At 37.5% G+C, this 23,839-nt stretch overlaps 1 protein-coding gene across 1 annotated transcript in view; it reads right to left on the bottom strand.

Annotated features, from left to right (window-relative positions):
* Positions 1-182: 182 nt before the first annotated feature.
* Positions 183-23,839, bottom strand: part of LOC126367081 (27 kDa hemolymph protein-like) — a 29,657-nt gene continuing 6,000 nt past the window's right edge. The window contains exons 3-7 of the mRNA XM_050010482.1: positions 11,867-11,988; positions 10,596-10,759; positions 9,495-9,637; positions 8,889-9,023; positions 183-5,839 (exon numbers count right to left, since the gene is read on the bottom strand). Coding sequence (XP_049866439.1) covers positions 5,759-5,839; positions 8,889-9,023; positions 9,495-9,637; positions 10,596-10,759; positions 11,867-11,988 — 645 coding nt within the window. The 3' untranslated portion in view covers positions 183-5,758. The remainder of the gene's footprint in view (positions 5,840-8,888; positions 9,024-9,494; positions 9,638-10,595; positions 10,760-11,866; positions 11,989-23,839) is intronic.

A 23,839-nucleotide genomic window follows, 5' to 3' on the forward strand; every position in this document is an offset into this window, starting at 1 on the left:
CTATTATGAACCATTAATGATCCATGGTCTCTGTCCGTGAAAGGGTTAATAATAATTATAAACATACATAAGATCCCGCCTATTTCCCGTTGCCCGCCTATTATCCGACATACCACAGATTTTTTACTACGATCCTGACACACCACTTCTAGAAACTTCTAGGAAGCAATAAAACAATATAATACCTTTCCCTCATTTATTCATTTGATTCCACCTACTTATCCTTATCACATAAGTTACGCAACAACTACTAATTGATGCATCGATCACATTATACCCTAGCAGAATCACACATTCGCTGATACGTAAAAGAAAGCGACGTACCGTGCCGAAATTACGCGCATAAAGTCACGCCCGTCATCCCTATCGGGATAGGCAGAGCCACAAGCCATCAATAAGACAACTCGTAATTTCTCTAGAAACCCGTATCTAGATAAACTTAATGAACCGCATGGTGACCTGTCACAAAAAGGGTTTAAAAAGGCCAAAATGAAGCTATTTTAATGAATTGCTTCAATTTGGCCTTTTTTTCTAAATGCAGCACTCACATCGCGTAATTTCCGCATGGTAAGACTACAGTAAAATACTAAAGTTAAATTTCAAACAAAAAAGTAAATAATTTTGATTTTGGCAACATTCATTCATTAGTGACATCAAAAATCTTCTACGACAGTACCTACTTATTTTGCAATAGCTATAACATTTCAGATTTGAGCACAATAATAACTAAGTTACTTGATTCATACTCAAAAATAGATTTGTAAATAGTAAAATATGCAATTATAAACAAAATATACAAAACTGGAGTGTAATTTTAAATAATATAAATGGAATTTGAATATTATAACTTTGACTTCTATGACGGGATAACAAGGCCCGTTATAGTTTAGGTCACTTGCCTCCGCACTTTATAAATACAAAATGATTATGTCAAAATTGTGTAAAAAATATTAAATATCACGGCAATATTCCTAAAAACCTTAAATGTAAGCCGTTTATACAAAAAATATGTCGCTTGGTCTAACCTAATCCTACTACCATTTAAGTAAAATAAATTTTGGACTGAGGTAGCCATATTAGTATGTTTCATAGTCGCCATTGTATAAAGTTATCTAATTACGTATATTTGATATTATGCATTTGAACATTCACTTTAAAAGGAGATATTTTATGGTCTTAATGCTTGTGGCATACAGTCCCTTACAAAATTGTTATGATAATAAATGATCGTTTTTTTCCGTTTGAAAAACTACCTCATATTTTCATTTTTGCATGATAGCAACACTGAAATTAATTGAATCCTACTATTACTCCATCACAAGGGACTGTAGGTTTCAATGAAACGTCCTTCATACATCGACCATGAAATAACTGTAGAAATCACACTAGCATACCGAAGTTTAAGACAATCGTGAAAAAAAAAAACATAAGCTCACGACTATATTCCCAATAGGCTAGATGACTGTGGGTTAAAGATAAATTATAATATTATACTAATTTAGAAATAGAAGCCCGTCTAAGATGATTTTTGAAAAACCAACATTATTTTTTCTTTTGATAGATTAACGAATTTAAATTAAGAATTGGGTAGTTTCCTAGGTCAAAGAAAAATTATGAAATTTTGATTACTAAATAAAGACATATCCTAAGGTGACAAAAAGCGTTTTCTTTTTCTATTTAACTTATTTGATGAATTTTAATAAAGGAACATGTAGTAATTAGTGCGACATTTTGTCACGTTTTTCTATGACGTCACAGGTTGCTTTTTCATACAAATTCCATAGTAAATTCGTGTTTTAGTAAAAAGTAACTGATTTGACCAGTTTGAAACTACCCTATTACGTATAACAAGGACGTCGTTTGACCATTTTTTTCTTGTTTATTGATGACGTCATGCGCGTGAATTTCTATACAAATTCCATAGAAATGTATCGTTTTGATGTTGCGTAATTAGATATGATGATGATATTATCGCATTTGACTAGTTTGTCCTCTTACCTATTGGTTGGGTAGTCGGTATACGATGAACCTCGAATCACAGAGCTTTATTAGACCAAGGTGACGGGTGGTGAGCCGTATCGCAGTGTGTAATGGTCGATAGCCAACTGAATCAATCAATTATAATGTAATATTTACTCCCTACACTGTCCTATGTTTACACCTACCTTAAATCTACGCGTTTGGCTGGATGGAAGCAGTTTTGGCCGGTACAAACTTGGCATTTCTCTTACAAAGGATATGTACTTGTGCGATATAGCTCAGCTATATAAAGCTACTTAATATTAACTTAGGGAATCGTTGGAATTTGTATTAGGAACTTTTTCAATACTATTTGTGTTACTAACACGACAAATCCGGCTAAGTTGTTAATGTTACCGAAGGCAAAAGTACAATAAGTTAAACGTCAAAATATAAATTATACAACAAAAGTGAGTTTTAGAGTGATAGCAGTTATTGGCAATACCCACAAAAGTGGCGCCACCTAGCGTTCGTACCTATTTTAGACATTTTAAATAATACACTTCTCATCAAAAAAATCGAAACACTTCCGTTTTCATTGTTTCTGTCCGAATTTAACACAAAAAAGAATTCATACGATGAAAAAAAATACATAAATGTATAGCTGGCAGTTTGGCCATTACAGTAATAAGCGAAAATTCTAAATTCAAAATTAGAATTTCATTTGTTTATCTTATAAACGAAATGAATCACTGTTTTGAGACAAATTTGTGTTTAGGGTTGGAGTACATTTAGCGTTTAAAAACTAAAAATTGGCGCCTATCCTTAAACTTTTTGTTTTTTATTTCAATACTGTGACTTTGGGACGTCTGAAAAAAGGTTTTTTTTCTAAAACGTATGGATACTTCGCCCACAGAAGCCGCCCAAGTTGTGGCATTGCTGGATTCTGGCCTTAGTCAGCGTGTTGTGGCTGCAAGACTGCATCTAAGCCTGTCATCTGTTCATAGAGTCTATAAACGTTATCGGGAGACTGGTTTGTTCACGCGCCGTTCAGGATCTGGCAGGAATCGGGTCACTTCTGAGCGAGATGATCGATTTATTGTAACAACTTCTTTAAGAAATCGACGCCTTAACGCTTTTCAACTGCAGCAGCGGCTTCGTGTTGTACGAAGGGTGGCTGTAAGTGACTCTACAATTAGAAGAAGGTTGAAGGATCGTGGACTGGTACCGCATAAGCCAGCAAATGGGCCGAAATTAACTGCAGACCATCGAAGAGCGCGCCTTAACTTTGCACGTGAGCACCTAAATTGGTCATACCTACAGTGGAGCAAAGTTCTCTTTTCTGATGAGTGTAAAATTATGCTGTATGGTAACGACGGAAGGAACAAGGTCTACAGAAGAGACGGAGAACGCTATGCACAATGCTGCATTGAAGAAAAGGTCAGCTATGGTGGCGGTTCGTGGACGGTTTGGGGAGGAATCAGCGCCGACGGTAAGACAGAGCTTGCTTTCGTGTCTGGGCCACGTCTGCCTGCACTAAACTGTCATCGGTACGTCGAAGAGTGTCTCGAGCCTCATGTGATGCCCTATGCACATTTTATTGGCAACGGCTTCATATTCATGCACGACAATGCTAGGGCTCACACCGCGGGCGTCGTACGAGATTATCTTAACGAAGTCGATATCTCTATTATGGAATGGCCAGCAAGAAGCCCGGACATGAATCCCATTGAACATCTGTGGGATGAATTAAAGAGACGAATTCGAGCAAGAGATCCTGCCCCAGAAACACTTAGCCAGCTGCAAGATGCAATCCAAGAGGAATGGGACAATATACCACAGCATGTGATCGTGACTCTCATCCGATCGATGAAGAACCGTATGGAAGCAGTAATTAGAGCTCGGGGAGGGAATACAAGTTATTAAATAAACGTTTTTTAGCTTTTTTTTTCATTTACGTGTGTTGTTTTATCCATTTCCTTTATACTCCATACGGAATAAAAATGACTCATTTAACAAAATACGAAACCTATGAAAAATTCATTTAAATTTAGAACATTAACATTAAGATTTGATAAGCTCATATTACTCACTATTAAACGACATTTAACATTTATTCCTAAATGTACACATTTTTCTGATAATCCTGACAAAACGTAAACTTGCAAGGTGTTTCGATTTTTTTGATGAGAAGTGTATTTTAGATATTTAAATATACAAATATTTCATCGTTTATTAACTGTAAAATAGTATAGTTGCAGATAATTTGTAGGAAATATCAAAGCAATTTTGACACTCCGAATTTAGTACATACTTTTGCCATGGAATGCGCTGAGACTGTGCTTTGCACGTAGCGAGTAAATTGGTATCAATAAAGTTAAGCACCTTTAAGGTTTCCTATACTTCTATCCCTTTCTTTCACTGAGATCCTTCATTCGCTAGAGCGATATATCCGTTTCGACCCTTAGGCGTCAACTGGATGGATAAAGTTTTAATTCATTTTTGTTCATTGAAATTTAAGATCTTTGATCGTCTGTTAAAGTTGCAAATACAAATCCCAACGATAAGATACACTTCAGCTTAATCTAACGTGTCATGTCTAGTTCGTATGGCACGGAATCTAATTCTAGACACATCTAGACCACCAATTACACTTGAAAAACATTTATTTGGCTTACAAGTTTTTGTTCAACTCATAATTCGATCATTGCGATCGAAAATTCGGACGCTTATTTACCCAAACTTCATCAAATCCCACGAAATGCTTTGAAGGTATGAAAGCGGCTCCTTAACGTATCAAACGTTACGATACTTCAAAAGTTTATTATAAGTTTCCTTAAAACAAATTGCTAATTTAAGCTACCGGTTCTTGTCCGTCCCGGTTTCCCGGGATTTTTCATTACAAAAGCGCTATCCATATTAGTCAACCACCGAACTTTAGGTAAATAAACGCGCGAATATCCAATCACTACTCATAATGTGTCGAGAAACCTGACTTGATAAATTGTTCCTCAGGTAAAGGTTATGAAGTCAAGTGTTTTTTGAATTTGTCTGGTTTGGGTATTTCCCCACCAACCCGCAGTAGAATGTTACTATACCCTCACCAGTTAATGAGGGATGGTTTATGCCCCAAAGTGGGACGCTGTAGGCCGTTTTTGCACTTCCGTCTTAATAAAAATAATTCTTAAGGGCCACGCCACACTATTGTCTCGCGTCGCTCCGTTGCATCGTCTTCATCGTCGAAAAAAGGGGTTGACACAGACGGACAGACGGACGGACAAGAAAGTGATCCTATAAGGGTTCCGTTCTACCTTTTGAGGTTCGGAACCCTAAAAATAACCACAAGATTATGAATAATAAAAAGACGTAGAAAATGATAACATAAGCGAGGCAAAATATGATCGGCTGCATATAGTTTAGCTAAAGGAAATTGCTGCAAGCCGCCTTTTGTACCTTTCTTATACCCTTTGTGTTCGATAAAGTATATCTTATCTAAGCGATGGCCTATGTCATCTGCACGATGAAATATGAAATATCTATCGACGATAGGCTCGTGATCCGTCATCACACGGCTTATAATACTTGCGTGGAGTGTTGTGTTTTTGGGTTGTTAAAGTTGGTCATCTACCTTACGGGTCTTCAATACTAAATGCTTTGTGTGGTCCTGTGCACAGTAAATGATTAAATAATCATTACGTTGCAGTGTGGCATGGCCCCTTTACATCGTCTAAGAAGTGTCAGTTAATAATTTTGACAACTATTTTGAATATAGAATCGACATGACACGTGTTGAGGTAGTCTAGTACAGGGTTGCGGCTACGGCGAACAGGATTGCTGTTGAAGCCACTGACAGGGCATTTGCGGAGTTTGGCTTCTTTTCCTGAAAACAGATTGATTATTATTATTACAGCTTAGATAGCAACAATGCGAGACAAATACGATGGATATGATAACAAAACATTATGGTGTAAACAAACGAGTTACAACCCTGGCGCCACGACAACTGCGCGATATATATCGAGGGCATCGACCAATAGCCGTACAGTCATGAGCAATATAATGTACCCACTTTAGGACTCTGTCGCACTAAGATATTTGACATTTAGAGAGACTTACAGTTCAATTTGTCAAAAAAGTGGATGTGACATGGTACCAAAGTGTATACATATTAATGCTCGTGACCGTACGCCCTATATGCCCAACTACAGGCCCTACATATCTCGATTATAGAATAACTGTAGAAAACACACTAGCATACTAAAGTAGCAAAGGATAAGTAGCAGACAACCATAAAAATTTAAGCTCACGACTTAGTCAAAGATTTCCTATGTTTCCCAGATATCATTGTCAAACAATAAAATCAATTTGTCCCCGCTCCCCATCCTCTTTTTTTTTTACTTGACTTATTGTAGATTTGCCGCGGCTGGCATTAACTACTTGGCCGGACAAATGGGGAGCGCTGAGGGGCCTTCCACCCCCGAATCCACACTAAAATTACGGTATAAAGTAACTACATTACAAACACAAAGCGCAAATTATAATTACGATAATATTCAATATTTTCAGTAAGCGGAGCAGTTGAAGATTGATACTTACAACTTGCACAATAAGTACTAACAAAACCTCAGAGAAATTATAGACGGGAGTTGGCATGCGCAGGCGTCTCTGCCGAAGCACATGAACGAACGGTTCGTGTTTTGTTATTTGTGTAGTCTTCTTCTATCGTGTGGGTTGTGAGGTGAATTACCAACCTCATCAACCCTGGTGTCAGGGTTACTATTGAGCCGCCAAAGGCCCCTGACATGACTCGTATAACGACTACGTACTTACATCAGTAAGTAGGAACCGGGACCAACGGCTTAACGTGCCTTCCGAAGCACGGATCGTCTTACTTTCAGACGGTCAGGTGATCAACCTGTTATGTCCCAACCAAACTAGGGACCATAAAGTAATTTTTGTGATATGTCCCCCACAGGGAATAGAACCCAGGACCTCCGGATCGTGAGCCCAACGCTCAACCACTGGACCACGGAGGCCCTGGCACTGGGACGGGGGTATTTGTATAGTGTGACGGTTGTGTTTTGATATATGCAAGTATAGAGACGTTGATTGTTTCTTAGTATGCGCCAGTGAGTAGATGTGGGCTGTACGGTCACGAACACTAACACGTATACACTTTGAAACCATGTCACATTAACTTTTTTGACAAATTAAACCGTAAGTCTCATCAAATATCGAATATGATAGTGCGACAGGGTTCTAAAGTGGGTACATGATATTGTTCATGACTGTAAGTGTCTGTACACCTCCCCCCCCCCAAAAAAAAAAAGATGTCAGAAAAAATGTAGTTAAAGCTCGCCCAAAGGCAACTCCCATCTATATTTTATTTGACAACAAAACAAAAAGACAGACAAACATAAATTCACTACACACATGAATAACTTACGGGAATCTGACTTCTCGGTTTTGCCTCACTTATTGCCTGATGGAAATATTAATTAGTTTGTTAGTTAGTTAGTATACTAAACACTTAAGAGCTAAACTAATCAGTTAAGAAGTGTGAAGTGTCATTTCATGGTCATGGCACTTGCAACCGCGTTGAAATATCGCTGATTTTAACGCGGTAAGAACCAGGTATTGGCCCCGATTCCTGCAGACACCTGCTAATTTTACATTAAGTTATACCTGTCATCTTCTTATTCGCCGAAAAGTAAAGAGACGGATGATTGACAGTCGTAAATTTTAGGAAGAATGAGTAAATGAATGTATAACCCGGGCGAATCAAAAAGTATCTCGCTGGTATGCAAACCGTTTGACGTGTGCTGTCAACTTAATTCTGTCGGGTTATTGGCCGATGTAAAATGTTTAGAAGGTTGTTTTAGATTTCTGCTTAAAATTGGCGTATGTTCCATGAATTTTATGCCTGTCGATTACCCGTCCCTTTCTTTTTCAACGGATAAGAAAATGACAGGTTTAACTTAAAATAAAATTAAACGGCGTCTGCAGGAATTAGCACCATAATGTGTTTTAATGAAACTGTTAAGAGTTATAACTTATAACTACATTCTAAATACCCATGGTTTGTTAGAAATACTGTTATATACATGTTAGTAAAAACTTGTTATTATTGTCACTCTTCTTGTTATCAAATGAATTCAAATGTTATTTTGTGCCACCCTCATCGACGATACAACCTCTAAGCTACTGTCATAGAATGAAGAATAATAATCTTCGCTCAGTCATCATCATCATCTCCCTAGCATTTTCACAGGGTCCGCTTACCTAACCTTCAGTTTTGACAGGTCATTTTTTACAAAAGCGACTGCCTGTCTGACCTTCCAACCCGCACAGGGGAAACCAGCCCAATACAGGTTAGGTCACATACCTCCGAAAATGCATTTCTCGGGAATGTGGGTTTCCTCACGATGCTATCCTTCACCGCTGAGCACGTGATAATCATTTATGATCCAAACATGAATTCGAAAACAAATTCGACAGTCATTGGTTTAGGCCTGTGCTGGATTCGAACCTGCGACCTCAATGTGAGAGGCAAGCGTTCTATCAACTGGGCTACCACGTCTCTACCGTCTTAGCTCAGCCAGTTGACAAAACGAATTTTATGCGAAAAATCAAACGGCCTTTATTTGGTTGCATCGTCGTTGACAATGAGCTACTTAAGTAAATAAATCTATCATAGACCTCATACGTCTGTTCCAGACAATTCATGACGATTGATTCATGATCATTGTCGCAGAGTCATGTATTTTTATGTCATGGCTGTGCAAGCCAATTCTGGAACAGCAAATTCCACCGCACACTCTGTAGAAGAAGCTGTCGGCAGTTGGAATGTTGTCGACTTGGTGTCGTTTCATTCTAATCAAATAAATTCTAAATTCAAATACATTCTAAGTAAATAAATCTATACTTACATTCTTACAAGGTGTGGCTTGCCTAGCGAACTTGAACAGTGACTCGACGATGTTACCCGAGGTAGGCGCATCGCAGCCCTCCAGAGCTCCCACAATGCACTCTTGAAGGTCAGACATTTGCTTGCATTCCTTTTCCTGGAAAGTATTAGGTTGGTTACTTCATCATCATCAGCCGTACAACGCCCACTGCTGGGCATAGGCCTCCCCCCGGGGATCTCCACGATTGGTTACTTAGTACTTTTTAATATGAAAGAGTGTCAGAATCCGACTTACAGTCCTTTTTAATAGTCTATCTCGTATTTCGTTTCAAAATAATTGCCAAAAGATGCTTTAGTAAGCGACAATCATGGACGGATAGATTATTCTTCTTCTATCGTGTGGGTGGCACATGTAACGACTACTTACTTACATCAGTAAGTAGTAACCGGTAGCTATCTTCTTCTTAAAGCATAGTTAACTATTTTATACAAAGTTTTTGCTTTTTCAGAAGTAGGGTTATGTTTCTTGTACGTTGTTGTCATGTTTCGTGTTGTGTTGCTTGTTGTTAGGGTTATGTTGTTGTTGTTGTATGTTTGTTGTGGAGTTGATATAATAACGTGCTCTTACCCCGAACTTGATCTGTGGTATGGCGTTGGCGGTGATATTCTCGGTGTTGATCTTATAGTCGGCGCCGAGCGTCTTGTTCACGCAGTCCTGGATCTGTTCCTGCTTCTCCTGGAAGCACTCAGGACCGCCCTCCGCGATGAACACTGGAATCACAAACAAAACATTGCATCAAATCAAATATACTTTACAAGATTGGCTGCATAAGCTGCTTGCGAGCCCATGGACGTCATACGGTTGTTTTGCACACGTGTAATACCGGGTGTTAATGAGATCATAACGAAAACTTTTAGGGATAATTCAGACCATGATTCTGAGTTGATATCAAGTGGAATTTTCCGTCGCAAAAGTATAGAATTGAAAATAATTTGAAAAAACTAAAAAATAATCATGAATCTTACGACGGAAAATTCCACTTGATATTAACTCTGAATCATGATTCATCCCTCTGAGTATTCGTTACGATGTCACTAACATCATGTATACGAATATTGTGCAATTCCAGCAATATGACATACATACGGGTCAAATTGATAACCTTCTTTTTTGAAGTCGGTTAGAATAGACTGGCTTATTGGGCTTATTGCTTATAGGCGGACTTATTTCATGCGATATCTTCTAAACTCCAAACAAGTCCATCAACCCGCAGTAGAGCAGACTGGGTGGAGTATGATCCACACCCCCTATGGTTGGTTGAGTGGAGGTTTGTGCCCAGCAGTGGGCCGTATATGGACTGTTTGTGTATTATATTATGTTATGTATTATAAACTACCAATAAAGTGTGACTCCCGGGCATTACTATTTTGTAAAATTAAAATCATTTTTTATTGACGTGACCTATCATATATTTGTCGCAAATGGCATTAACCACTTGGCTGGAAAATTAACCGCTTGGCTGGAACAACCGTTTTGTTTAAATTGTTTTGTGAAAAATTTAAATGATGTCATTGCCTTGTTTTTGTGTGTGGCGTCCTTTTATAATAATCAATTTCTATTCTATTCTATAAAATTAACCACTTGGCTGGAAAATAAACTACTTGGCCGGAAAATTAACTACTTGGCCGGAATATTAACCACTACTTGGCTTTGGAATTAAAAACTTACGCGCAATCCTGTCGCCGTCCTTATAGCAGATGAACTCTGCGAGTTGCTCGGATATGTTGTAGACGATCTTGAGGTTCTGCTGCTCTTCCACACTGAAGCAGGGCTTTACTGCCTCCGTCATGTCCATGAAGCATTCCTTCACCTTAGGCGTCTTTGCGCAGTACCTGGAAAATACGACATTAACCTAGTGAATATATATATATATGTATCGTATATATGTATATATGTATATATGTATATATGTATATATGTATATATGTATCGGGATGTGCTATATAGCACATCCATCGAACATAACGTACAAATGTCGTTCTCAGGTTTACAGAGAGTCGTGGTAGCCCAGTCGGTAGGACGGTTGCCTCTCACTTTGAGAATAATTGTCGAATTTTTTTTCGAATTCATGTTTGGATCATATATGATTATGACGTGGAGGTATGTGACCTAATCTGTATTGGGCTGGTTTTCCATTAGAGTTGGAAGATCGGACAGGCAGTATCTGTAAAAAAACTGCGGCCTGTCAAATCTTCAGGTTAGGTAAGCGGACCCTGTGAAAAACGGGATGTCCCTACTATCCGTAGTAGTATCATTTATTTTAAGGTTCTAATCGCTATTAAGGGTAGACACAATAATAGTAGTTCAATAATAAGAGAACCACAATTTTATCATACTAGTACATAAGTATAGAATGGTTATATTATACCTTCATTGAACAAACCGCTATGGAAAACCCGTAAACCATTAATACATTGTACTCGTATGTACTGTTGACTTGTTTCTTGTTCCGCCATTTTCCTCCAGGTGTGCTAAGATTAGAGCAATTATCTTATGTTAACATCACAATATATATACTAAGTCGTTTATTACTCTAGGAAAAAAATACAGAGACGCTCTGTGATGTCAGTGGGAAAATGTGTGCCGCGCGGTGTATTCAAACATAAGGGGATGAATAAAAGCGTTCACGATGAAGCGTTTTCATGATAAATAGCACGGCGGTCTTCTAAGGAGACCATATCTTGTACCGGCCGCCAATAGCGCTTCTTTTGTCCATTTGGTCAGTTTTTCATATGTAATAAAGTTTAGATTACTTGTAACGATGTCTACTCTAGTCTAGTATAAGATGTCCCACTGCTGGGAAAAGGCCTTCCATCATTTCTTTCAGGATTCTTTCAGGATTTCCTTCAACCTTGCAGGAAAGTGTGTGAACCTTGAAGTCGTCGCGCCAACTCCGTCTTGGTCTATAATGATGATGAAGGTATAAGATAGTAACTTACTTCTTGAAGACTTCGTCGACGGTGCCATTGGGTTTTGCTTGCTCGATCTCCTTCTGCAGCACAGCGGGGTCTTCCAACCCTAGGCTCTGTTTCACGCACGTCGGAAACTTCTCGTACGCTTTCTGAAAAATAAAAATTTCAAATAATATTTTAAAAAATATATGAATATGCACACAGCAGATAGGTAAGGTAAATTTAGCAAAAATAACTTTTCTTAAAAGTAAAGAATGCTTTCAGCCTTATTATTATTATCTCGGGTATTTTATTGCATGAGATACCTAGATATGTAAAGGATATAGGGTAACTCTTCTCCCCGCACTAATTCGTATCGGCCGCCTAGCTAAATTTACCTCACCCCCTCTGGGTTTTGCCTTCATTCTAAATGGCCGTAAATCGCGCTCGCAATTATGCTATTTTTGTATGGAGTATCCGGTGTGTGCCAACATGATAAACTATCTATATGGGCGATAGGCTGGTAACATGTTACCATACAGTATATGATCCTCCCTAGGAGTGGCTGCAAGTTATCTTTTGGTAACTTACGACTGCCAACCCTGATAGGGATGACGGGGACATCTGGAAGTGGCAACATGGCGAGATAATCGACATAAAAGACCTAATCAAAACGATTTAAAATTTCTAGATAAGCTAATCCTACCTACATTCAACGTTAAGTTAGGTGCCGTATTGATTTCAACAATATCAGTCGCCTATATCCGTTAGTTATCTGATTAGGCAATGTGTATCAGAAATCGTAATTGCATAGGTACATACATGAACACAAGCAGTAATAACAATGCAGAACTATAGAATAAAGAATATCACACGTATAGAATGGATACTTCGTATCGGTGCCGAACTAGATTTACATCAGACCATAGAATAAGGAATGATACTAAGTATAGAACGGCCACTCTCCGCTCCCACCAGCGGCTGCGCTAGGTTTACCTTACCCCTCGGTCTTGCTTTAGTCTTCAATGGTATGGGCGTCAGACGTCACACACATAGATGCACGTGTACGATAACGTCAATGTCTAGTGTCTGTGTAAAACGAGATGTTTTGTATGAAGTATACGGGGCGCGCTCGGCCTGAGATTGTTGAAGTTAAGCAACTTTCGCAAAGGCCGGCCATAGGATGGGTGACCACAAAAAAAAATCATCTCGAGCTCCTCCGTGCTTCGGAAGGCACGTTAAGCCGTTAGTCCCGGCTGCATTAGCAGTCGTTAATAACCACCAATCCGCACTGGGCCCGCGTGGTGGTTTAAGGCCCGATCTCCCTATCCATCCATAGGGAGGGCCCGTGATGATGATACGGGGTGTGCTCAGACATAAGATAAACTGATAAAGTGACCCCAGAACATAGTTGTGCAGAGATATTGTTGAACAAGGGTGAGCAGAATTAGAAGTATTTAATCAAAAGAGAAAAGACCACTTGCCGTCCGTTAACTGGCGCAAAACCAGTATTTCAAGATGGATTACCTTTTGAAAAATCACATTCTTCAACAAAACCTAGATAGATAGATAGATAAAATACTTTATTAAGCACAATGGACACAAAATACAGAGATAAGGACAACATATACAGAAAAGCACAACAGGCGGCCTTATTGCTCATGCACCTAGATTTCTTTCTATTAATTTCAATTCAGGTAATTCGAGAAATGCATTTTCGGAGGTATGTGACTTAGCCTGTAGGTATTTGGTTGGTTTTCCGTCGCAGGTTGGAAAGCTTCTGTAAAAAACCGGACTTGTCAAATCTTCAGGTTAGGTAAGCGGAACCTACGTGAAAAACGGGACAATGCTAAGGTAGTAAAAATTAACACAACATTTTTTATCGGGATTGTAACTACGTAGGTTGGCTCTTGCGTGGTTTTGTTAACTTGAATGGTTTTCAAAATACCAAAATGTTGTTGTTGTTGTTGTTGTTGTTGTTGTTTTACAAGAAGGCACTTACGTGGTTTTTTATACAAGGCGACGTAAAGTACTATCAGTTGTTATATCCGCAACTTATCTGATTAAGCAATATGTGTTGGCAATCATCAGCGGGTATTAAAAACGGCTTATTCCGTTGTTTCGAGGTCGCGAAGTCTTCATTATTAGTAACGTCATCCACTTTTGAACACAATGAATGTTTTAAAACTGTTCTATTAAAAAACTGAAGTGTTATTTAAGTTTTATTTATTTGTAGTTATTTTGACATTGGTTACACCGTTTATGCTATGAATCCGCTTAAGCAAACAAGTCGCGCCCGTAAACTCTAGTAGGTTGGGCAGCATAGTAGCCACTAGAAGACAGAATTATGCTTACAATTGAATTCTATAAATTAGTGATCCATTGCATCGGCGGCGGGAAAGTTATGCAGGAGGTTAGCACAGGACCGGAAAGGGTCGTGCAAAATGGAGGACTAATGATGTAATGATGCTTATTCTTCTTAGTTATTTTTTTCGCAAATGTTATACTCATTCGGTATTCTGTACTGTAATGAAACGCCATCAAACCGACAACAATCCACTAGTTGGAGACTTCTCCTGCAGAATGTGCGGTAGAGTTTGCCGCTCTAGGATTAGCTTGCACAGCCATGAAAGAAAGTGCATTTCTTCGAGGCAATGACGTCATAAATCGTCTCAAACAGACGTCTAAGGCCAATGATGATGATGATGATGATGTACTGTAGAGAAACATCCCCCATCCAACATTGACTAAAACATTAAACTAATACCTGCTGTGGTATGTGAATGAGATATAAATAAGCGACAGTAGGCACATATAAGATTTATATAACTCTTATACCTATACATTATTAGAGGTTTACGCGATTATTATCATAATTATAACACATAATCCGGGTTCTTACCGCGTTAAAATCAGCGATATGAGATTTATTTTAATTCAAATTCAAAAATATCTTTATTCAATAGGTAACATAGTTAAGTTACACTTTGAATCGTCAATTTTACATAACGAACGTCTCATCCGCCTAAAACTACTGCAACTTCTCACAACCTGTATAGCCGGGGAAAAGAAGCTGCAAGAAAAACCTCGGCACAGGGCCCCAGACGTTCTTTTAAAAAAAATAAACATAAAATATTGGTATACAATTGAGTGATTTAGCTGCCTAATATCAGTTCTCAGACAGTTAATCCCATGCATTCATATCTTCTAAATAATCACTAACTTTATAATAACCTTTTTTGTAAAGTCTTTGTTTAACTACTGTCTTAAAACAGTTGAAAGGCAAATTCTGAATGTCAATGGGAATCTTATTGTAAAAACGTATACATTGCCCCTTAAAGATTTAGTAATCTTATGTAATCGACTGACTTGTAAAGCAAGGTAACATTGGTACTGGCCCCGATTCCTGTAGACACATCTTAATTTTATTTTTTATTTTTTTCGGATAAAAAAATGACAGGTAAAACTTAAAATAAAATTAGATGGTGTGTACTGGAATAAGCACCACTTTGTGTTTTAATTACACCTAATCTACTAATGAGTGAAGATTTTCGCTAGTAAAAATTACTCTGTGAATGTCAACACCGTAAAACCAAATTAATAAACAATATACAGTTGTTTGCTGAACACTTAGTTATCGGTGAATATACAAATGTATATAGGTACTTATAATGTTTTAAGTGAGTATCACGCGTAGTGTAATGTGTGAGGACAATGACTTTCTACTTAGTATACCTACATATACTGATATCGTTCTGTTATTAAACTGCTGAATAGATATTTTATGTGTTAACGTAAACTAGAAAATAGTAAGTGTTAGTTAAACAAACGCAACCGTTTTTGAAGTCTTTCTTTACTTTTATTTTATTTTATTCGGGGAGCTTACAGCATTATTTACACAATCAAAATGTTAATAATAAATAAAAGCTAACTACAAGCTACCACAGGTAGTAAAAAAAAGTTTACGGAAGTGAGAACACTACATAATAATTATATAAACAAAAGAAAAAACATAAAACAAAACTAAAAACAAAACATAAGCAAACTTAGACTATAATATACCAAACAAAATAATGTACCTATGTAGGGGCTGCAATGACCACTGGCAAGCAGTGATTTAATAGATCTACTGCTACTGCAAAAGAGATCACTGCTACTGCAAAACAAGTTCTTATTTAAACATTTAAATTTTAATAGAAATAGAAATGTTTTATTGCGACTATGTGTTCGTACAAAATGTGGTGTTATAAAAATAAAGGAAGTACTTAATTATTACAGTAACAATATGGACCTGGTAAGGGCATTGCAACTGGTAGAGAGAGCATACCTAATTATTAGTCAGTAAGTACGTAAGCTGCTCCAGCCCGGACACTTCATACAAAAAATTCATTCTTACCGTGTTGCGTGCGGTAACGCGTACTTAAGTGCGTGCGAGACAAAAAGTCCATGTGCGCTCTCTTACTCTTTAACCACTTACGGCTAAAGTAAGACCCACCTGGGTTAGGGAATTCAAGCCGTAATCCGTTGAGAAGTAAGGGAGAGAGGGTGGACTGTCTGTCTCGCTAGCACGTACGGTAAAACGAGAGTTTTGTACAGAGTGTCCAGGTTGTGCTATCATCCCGAGCATATCATCAAAATTGACTAAGTTCCTTTGCTATTCTGTCATCTCCAACATTGAATCATCCACACATCCATGTTCGAACTTTTATAATTTTGCAAGTTGGCTTTTGGGGATGTAGTGGTCCTATCTAGGTACCTAGATAACCTATAGCCAGTTATATGTCTGTGTTTTAATTTAAAAGTACATTTCATATTTCGAATCATCGAATACACCGCAAAACTGTACCTTCCCTTCATCTATCTCCCTTGCGTGACCCAGTGTTGACGGGGTCCGCTTACCTATTGCGTCCCTTATTTCAGACTAATATTATATTATAAAGTTCACTGACATGTATAATTGAATCGAGCTGTCAAAGTTTAATAGGACTAAATAGACCTGTAGCCTAGTTCGTAAGGGCGACATCAATCAAGATTGATCATTATTAATATATATAGCGGCGATAAATTGACTCGTTCGTTAGATGAAGTAGAAGACAAAGAGAATATAATCACTACGTTTAGTAGATTGCTAGTATTGGTATAGAACGAATGTATTCAATGTAACTTATTTATGAATTTTAATAAAAAAATGTAATTAGAAGTGCGACATTTCGTCACGTATTTCTATGACGTCACAGTTTGCTTTTTCAAAATGTATTGTTTGTTTATATTTTGAGATTAGTTTCTTTACTTGTTATTCTATTTTTAAATTAAACATCAACATTCAACAAGTAAAGAATAGAAAACAACTTACAGTTATTTTAAGTTTAGTGTATGAGAATAAATACGATGTACTAAATGACAGGTTTTCGATCACAATATTCGTCCTATCAAGTGCCTACTTCTTTAGTTGACAATCACATGCCCGGGGTGGTAAGAAGCAACAAAGGAAAAGAGACAATATACTTATATGTATAGATATTTTCAAAACACCACTTTCTCGGCACGGCCTCCGGTGATTTGAACGTTGGGCTCACGATCTGGAGGTCCCAGGTTCAACTCCCTGTGAGGAACACATCACGAAAATCACTTTGACGAATCTGGCTGGCTGGCTGGCTAATCACCTGATTGTCCGAAAGAAAGATGATCCGTGCTTCGGAAGGCATGTTAAGCTGTTGGTCACGATTACTACTTACTGATGTAAGTTAGTAATCGTTACATGAGCCATGTCAGAGGCCTTTGGCGGCTCAATAGTAACCCTGACACCAGGGTTGATGGGGTTGGTAATCCATCTCACAACCCACACGATAGAAGAAGAAGATAAATGTATGTGATTGTATAGGTATTGTAATTATTTATAAATGTGTCATTAGGTTAATCTAATCATCAATAATTTATAGTTGTTATTTTAATTTGATATTCAATTTAGATAAGAGTTTTTCTCAGTAGCCAGATCCATTGTCATACTAGTCTGAACGAATAAGAATCTTCATAACACAGCGTCATGGATAATATTTGAATAAAAATATATCTATTAGCCCGTATTATTTCCAAAAATTTTAGTTTCCTGATCTCAATACGTTCACGTTTTCAAGCGAACCCTATGAATAACGCTAGCTAATTCATATTGAAAATTTAAATCGAAAAAAATCTGACTTAGTCGGCATTTGAACCCGTAGCTCTTGTAAAGCCGGTTCGAGCGTGTTAACCATTACACCTCCTCCTGTCCACGCGATTTTTTTCGATCTATGTAACACGCTGCACCTTTCCTTTTATTTGTTTCATAAATGTTCTCCTAGGTCTACCCCTTCCTCTCTTCCTTTCAATTTTCAAATAAAACAAATGGTGCAGGTCGTGTCGTATCAGGAGGTGAAGGATTTGGCGGGAAGAAGAGAGGAATGGCGATTACGCCACCGACAAGAGCGCAGCTCTTAAATAAAGAGAGAGATGTAACACGGTCGTCCCGGCTTGACAAGAACTGCGGGTTTAAGAATGAATGAATGAATGAAATATTTATTTTCAGATATTTATCCATATTTTGTTAGTAATAGAAGATTATATCTAATAATAACTTTTATTTACTTAAAACAGGGTTCAGACATAATTTCTTAGTATAAGTAACGCATTATAAACTTAGTCTAGTGTTCACTAGTATCTGAACTAGGCCGAGCCTGTATCTCAGATACTACTCCCTTCCTTGTGTACAATATAAATACAATTATATCTAAGTTAAGTCCCGTCCGAATTAATTATTTTTTTCGATTTAAATTTTCTCTTTGTGAGTTTCCCTAAGCACGAGTAAGTGCTGTAAAAACAAAAATGATTAACTGAAGCTTAACGACATCCGCAGTTCAGTGGTTGAGCCTTGGGCTGACGATCCGGAAGTCCCGGTGAAATATCATAAAAATCACTTCGTGATCCCTAATTTGGTTACGACATTATAGGATTTACAGGCTTATCACCCGATTGCTCGAAAGTAAGATGATCCTTGCTTCGGAAGAATTGGTATTGATTCTGTAGTTCTGGACAATGTCGCTATATACATATATTAATAATAAAAATAAAAAAAATATAGTTTATTTAGGCAAAATCTACGACACACATATACATTTACAACATTAAAATATACACACATTACTTTAATATTTAGTTGGAACACATAAAGGTATGCACATGCAAAGGTATACACATATGGGAAAAAAAGCACGTCTTTATAAAATTTTTGTAGATAAAAGAAATGTCCAGGAAAGAAATAAAGGAATTTTGCACACATTTTGTAACTCTGACCTATCTTATCTGGGAGCAATGTCCAAGTGTACAATCTGGTAAACATCCGGTATGAGAAATGTAAATAATAATAAACGTGATACAATAATTGGTGATACTGAAGGTCATTTCCGGTTTCAAATTAATCATTCATATTGAACCTACTCTACTAACCCATAGTATAGACTGTGAGAGAAAATATAGAATACGTTCAGATATTTATCTACCCGGGCAGGTCATAAAAAAATAACCCTTTGTTGATTCCCTCACTTAACATGATGGACCTTTAGGGGACATATTCTTACTACGTAACCCACTTTTGTTAATAAACACACACACGACACATTTAAATACTATTATCATTATCTCCCTAGCGTTATTCTGTCTTCACAGGGTCCGCTTACCTAATCCGAAGATTTGACAGGACCGGTTTTTACAGAAGCGACTGCCTATCTGACCTTCATAGCCGCGAAGGGAAAAAACAGCCACATTCAAGTTAGGTTTCATACGTCCGAAACGCATTTCTTGGGTACCTATATTGGTTATCTCACGATGTTTGCTTTCACCGCTGAGCATTTATGATCCAAACATGAACTCGTAAGCAAAATCGAAAATCATTAGTTTAGGCCTATTCGAACCGGCGAGATCACAACGGGAGTGAAGCGTTCTTCCAACTGTGCTACCACCGCTATGGAAATATTTAATACCTTGTTATGAAACATTTATAGTGCCTATATAGTGTCCTTTTTACTTGCCACTGACTTAGGTATGTGACAGTCTGTACCTGGTACGCAGTATTTGTTCATTTTATTAGCACATAAACATAACAGAATACATCAACATTGTTTTAGTACCACTAGGCACAGACCAACCCACGTCAGATTGATGGCGCGATGTCTGACTGAATAAACAACCTAGCTAGCATAATTTAAACTGCTGGATTTCTATTCCCCTTTATACAAGTATCTCGATCTGCGGGCAAGCCCCACATTTTGACTAATGTGTAGAGTTTGTGAAGTTAGAGTTTGTATAGTAAGGGCGTGTAGAGTTAGAAGCTTGGCTCTATATGAGATCTGTTAACTATTTGACATTGTGATCGATATAATATCGTCGTGGCATCATTTTACATGAAAATGTTTTTATTGGGAATAAGTTGATAGGTTTAAAATCCAAATATAAAATTCAAAAATTCAAATTCAAAATTATTACTACTACTACTACTCTTCTTCTATTTCTACTCTTCTACTTTATTATTTAGGTGTCGATGTGGTCCTATGCACTGGCTTCTTCTTCATACGGGGGCGCCAGTTCAGGAGTTATGCCCTCTCCATTTTCGGTTCAAGCAACCACTTAGAATGTCCTCGAGGAACATTGAGATTTATGGTATTTTTTTTTCGGGCAACTAACGCCCTTACAATATATATAACCTAAGAATACAATATACAATATTATAATTAAAATAGTAGTAAGTAGTACGTAAGAGTTCTTTTCTGCGATATTTTTTTATAAACCAGTTTTATATCAAAGAGTAATTATATTACATACTTAACTATGACTGCCAGTACTGCCATAAAACTAAACATTTATGGCGTTTTTATAAAACAACAGACTGAGGTCAGACTGTTTATTATTACCCGACTGCGACAGGAGGAGGTTTATATTAGTTGTGGCGTAGAATAAAGAATAATACTACGCACAGAACGGCAACTCCGCTCCCCGCACACGGCTGAGCTAGGTTTACCTCACCCCTCGGTCTTACTTTAGTCTACAATCGTATGGGCGTCAGACGTCACACACACAGATGCGCGTAGTGTCTGTGTAAAACGAGGTGTTTTGTATGAAGTGTCCGGGTGTGGTTGTGGTTGAGATTCTCAATTCACTACATCTTCTCATTACATTATTAATATCACGTTAACATTATCACCCTGCGTAAAAACTTAGCGTTGTTATCATTAACTTAATGTCGAGCCGACGACATTGCGTACTAATTAGAATCTAATGTAGTGGACTTATTTATAGACGAAATGTTTATTCGTATTTGGTAACTTATCGCATTAATTTAACTTAGTATTTTCGAAGTGGCTGCATATTTGGCTTGTCACGAATTGTTACCAACCTCATTAAGAGATAATCAAGTTTAGAAAAATACAAAACTGTAATATCAATCCGTGATAGTTCTGTTTCGAGAACGCGTGACTTAAATCGTAGTGTCACAGGTTTGAATACCGTCTCGGGGTCTAAACTACTGAATTCGACTTTATGAGTTTATTTCCTCCTCACTCACTGAATGTACATGCATGTGGCATCCAATGAAAATTATAAATTTTACTAACCCTGTGAAAAACTGGGATAATGCTAGGGAGATGATGAAGTAGGTATAGTTTATTCTCTTTGTAGTTTGTTTAATTGAGGAGGGGCGTGTGTGACGTATGACTACTCGTATGTACCTACCTATATAGGTTGTGTCGAACTGATGCAGCCCAAATGGCCACTGCGACCTGGCGAGATCTATTGTGACCAAATTTGTGCGCTGCACGTATTTTGTGCTGAAAGCCAAATCGAGTCGATAACCCAATAAAATAGAAAATCGCAACAATAGCGCATGCGCTCAAACCAGCTCCATATTTACACAAGTGTTAACATAGTATGGCAGTTTCGTTTGTCAAATTGATTCTGTTATCTAGAGACGTCAATAATTCTATTTTCGAATTTATGCATTAGGTATTCTATTCCATCTGATCGCCCGTTTAGATGGTCCATCATTTCGAAAACATAATCTCGCAGTCCATGGCCGAGTTGACACATGTCATACTCACTTCGGTCACTTTAAACACCAATAAGTTAGTTTTCAACTAGTCGAATCAGTTACTTTCTACTAAACGTCAAAACACGAAATTACTCTGGAATTTGTATGAATTAGCAACCTGTGACTTCATAGAAAAACGTAACAAAATGTCGTACTTATTATTACATTTTACTTTATTAAAATTCATAAAAAAGTTAAATACAAAAAAGAGAACTTTTCTGTCACCTTTATATCTGTCTTTATTTAGTAATTAGAATTTCATAATTTATCTTTGACCTACGAAACTATCCAATTCTATTCAAGTGTCTATCTTCAAATCTATCATGGGACTTAAACATAGCTGGCGAAGAGTCGGGTGTACAGTCATGAGCAATGTACCCACTTTAGGACTCTGTCGCACTTACATATTTGACATTTAGTGAGACTTACAGTTCAATTAGTCAAAAAAGTTAATGTGACATGGTACCAAAGTGTATACATATTAATGCTCGTGACTGTACCTATATACACCTCTGCATTTTGGGGCTACAGCCGAATTGCTATGTTCAAATGTCAATCCTAGCCTCTGATTGCCTGTAACAAATTAAGCTGGCATTTTCGGCGAATCAGAATCGTAATAGAAGGATAGATGTCGGGTTTACAATCCCGTTGCGCTGGACAGCTTCAATGTATTTTTTTGGGTCGCGGGATAAACCAGCTTTTAGATGATTCACGGCTGATGAATTTCCAAATTGAGGGCCGCATTCAAGGTACAATTTAAAGTTTAATATGCACAGCTCGTACCTTCAAACCGTGCGTTGGTTTTTCCTGATACAATTCGCATATTGGATTTAAAGGAACTCGTTTATACCAAATTTGGATTGTGATGAGCTGTTTGTTTTAAGTCTTATTAGAGGCGAGCCAATATAGATGGCAATAGCCATTAACTGGAAAAAATCTTGGAAACCACGTGATCACGTATCTAAACATGAATTCAAACTCATACTATTAAATGTAGCTGGTGAAGTGGATCTGCCAAACCCTTTAGGACTATAGGTGTGATGCTATGTTATGTTATGATTTCTAGCACTCTCCCAGACCGTAAGTACTTACAATTTACATAAAAACACAACAATCAAAACAGTACGCGCCGAAGTTATCGCATTTTGCGGCAAATTGCGGGTCGTGCGGCGCAGATAAATCCGCGACGTTGCATACGATTTCATACAAAGATTTATAAAATCCGATGACTTGCGCGCGCGGCTCCTGTGACACGTCTAGGTGCGCGTTTACCTTTAGAGTATCAGCTTCATAATTATTAAGTGAGCTTATAGAATAATAATTACTATTACAACCTGAAGATTGTGATCGTGACTGACTCTTTTGTGTCATCAAAAACTATGACTAAAGGAAGAATGTACAGAAATATGTCGTGCAACATCTACCTAATCATTCAATTGTCATTTAATTGAAAAAAAAAACAAGTTTTCTGTGACCACAGTTAGTCATGTCGGGTATTCCATAATTTTCTTTATCTATTGTTAAAACAATTAGTAACCTGTTATACCCTGACTTGACAGTCTGGTGGTAATATTGACAATTGCAACATAAAAATACCTTTTAAAAAAAAGGTTATAAAAAATATTAATTCTTTAATTTTTTAATTCATTTTTATATTCATCGATCTATCTCTTATTGTCGGACGTGTTTGTAACGTTTGTAATTACCTACTAAAACTGAATTATATGCGAAGTGGCAAAACAATCAGCGTTTCTATAATACAGTCTACGAGTTGTGAAACAATAAATCCATACATACATACATACATAAACTCACGCCTATTTCCCACCGGGGTAAGCAGAGACTATAGAATTCCATTTGCTTCGATCCTGACACACTTCTCTTGCTTCCTCCACATTCATCAATCGCTT

The sequence above is a fragment of the Pectinophora gossypiella genome, chromosome 5 (genome assembly GCF_024362695.1).
Source record: "Pectinophora gossypiella chromosome 5, ilPecGoss1.1, whole genome shotgun sequence".
Taxonomy (NCBI): domain Eukaryota; kingdom Metazoa; phylum Arthropoda; class Insecta; order Lepidoptera; family Gelechiidae; genus Pectinophora; species Pectinophora gossypiella.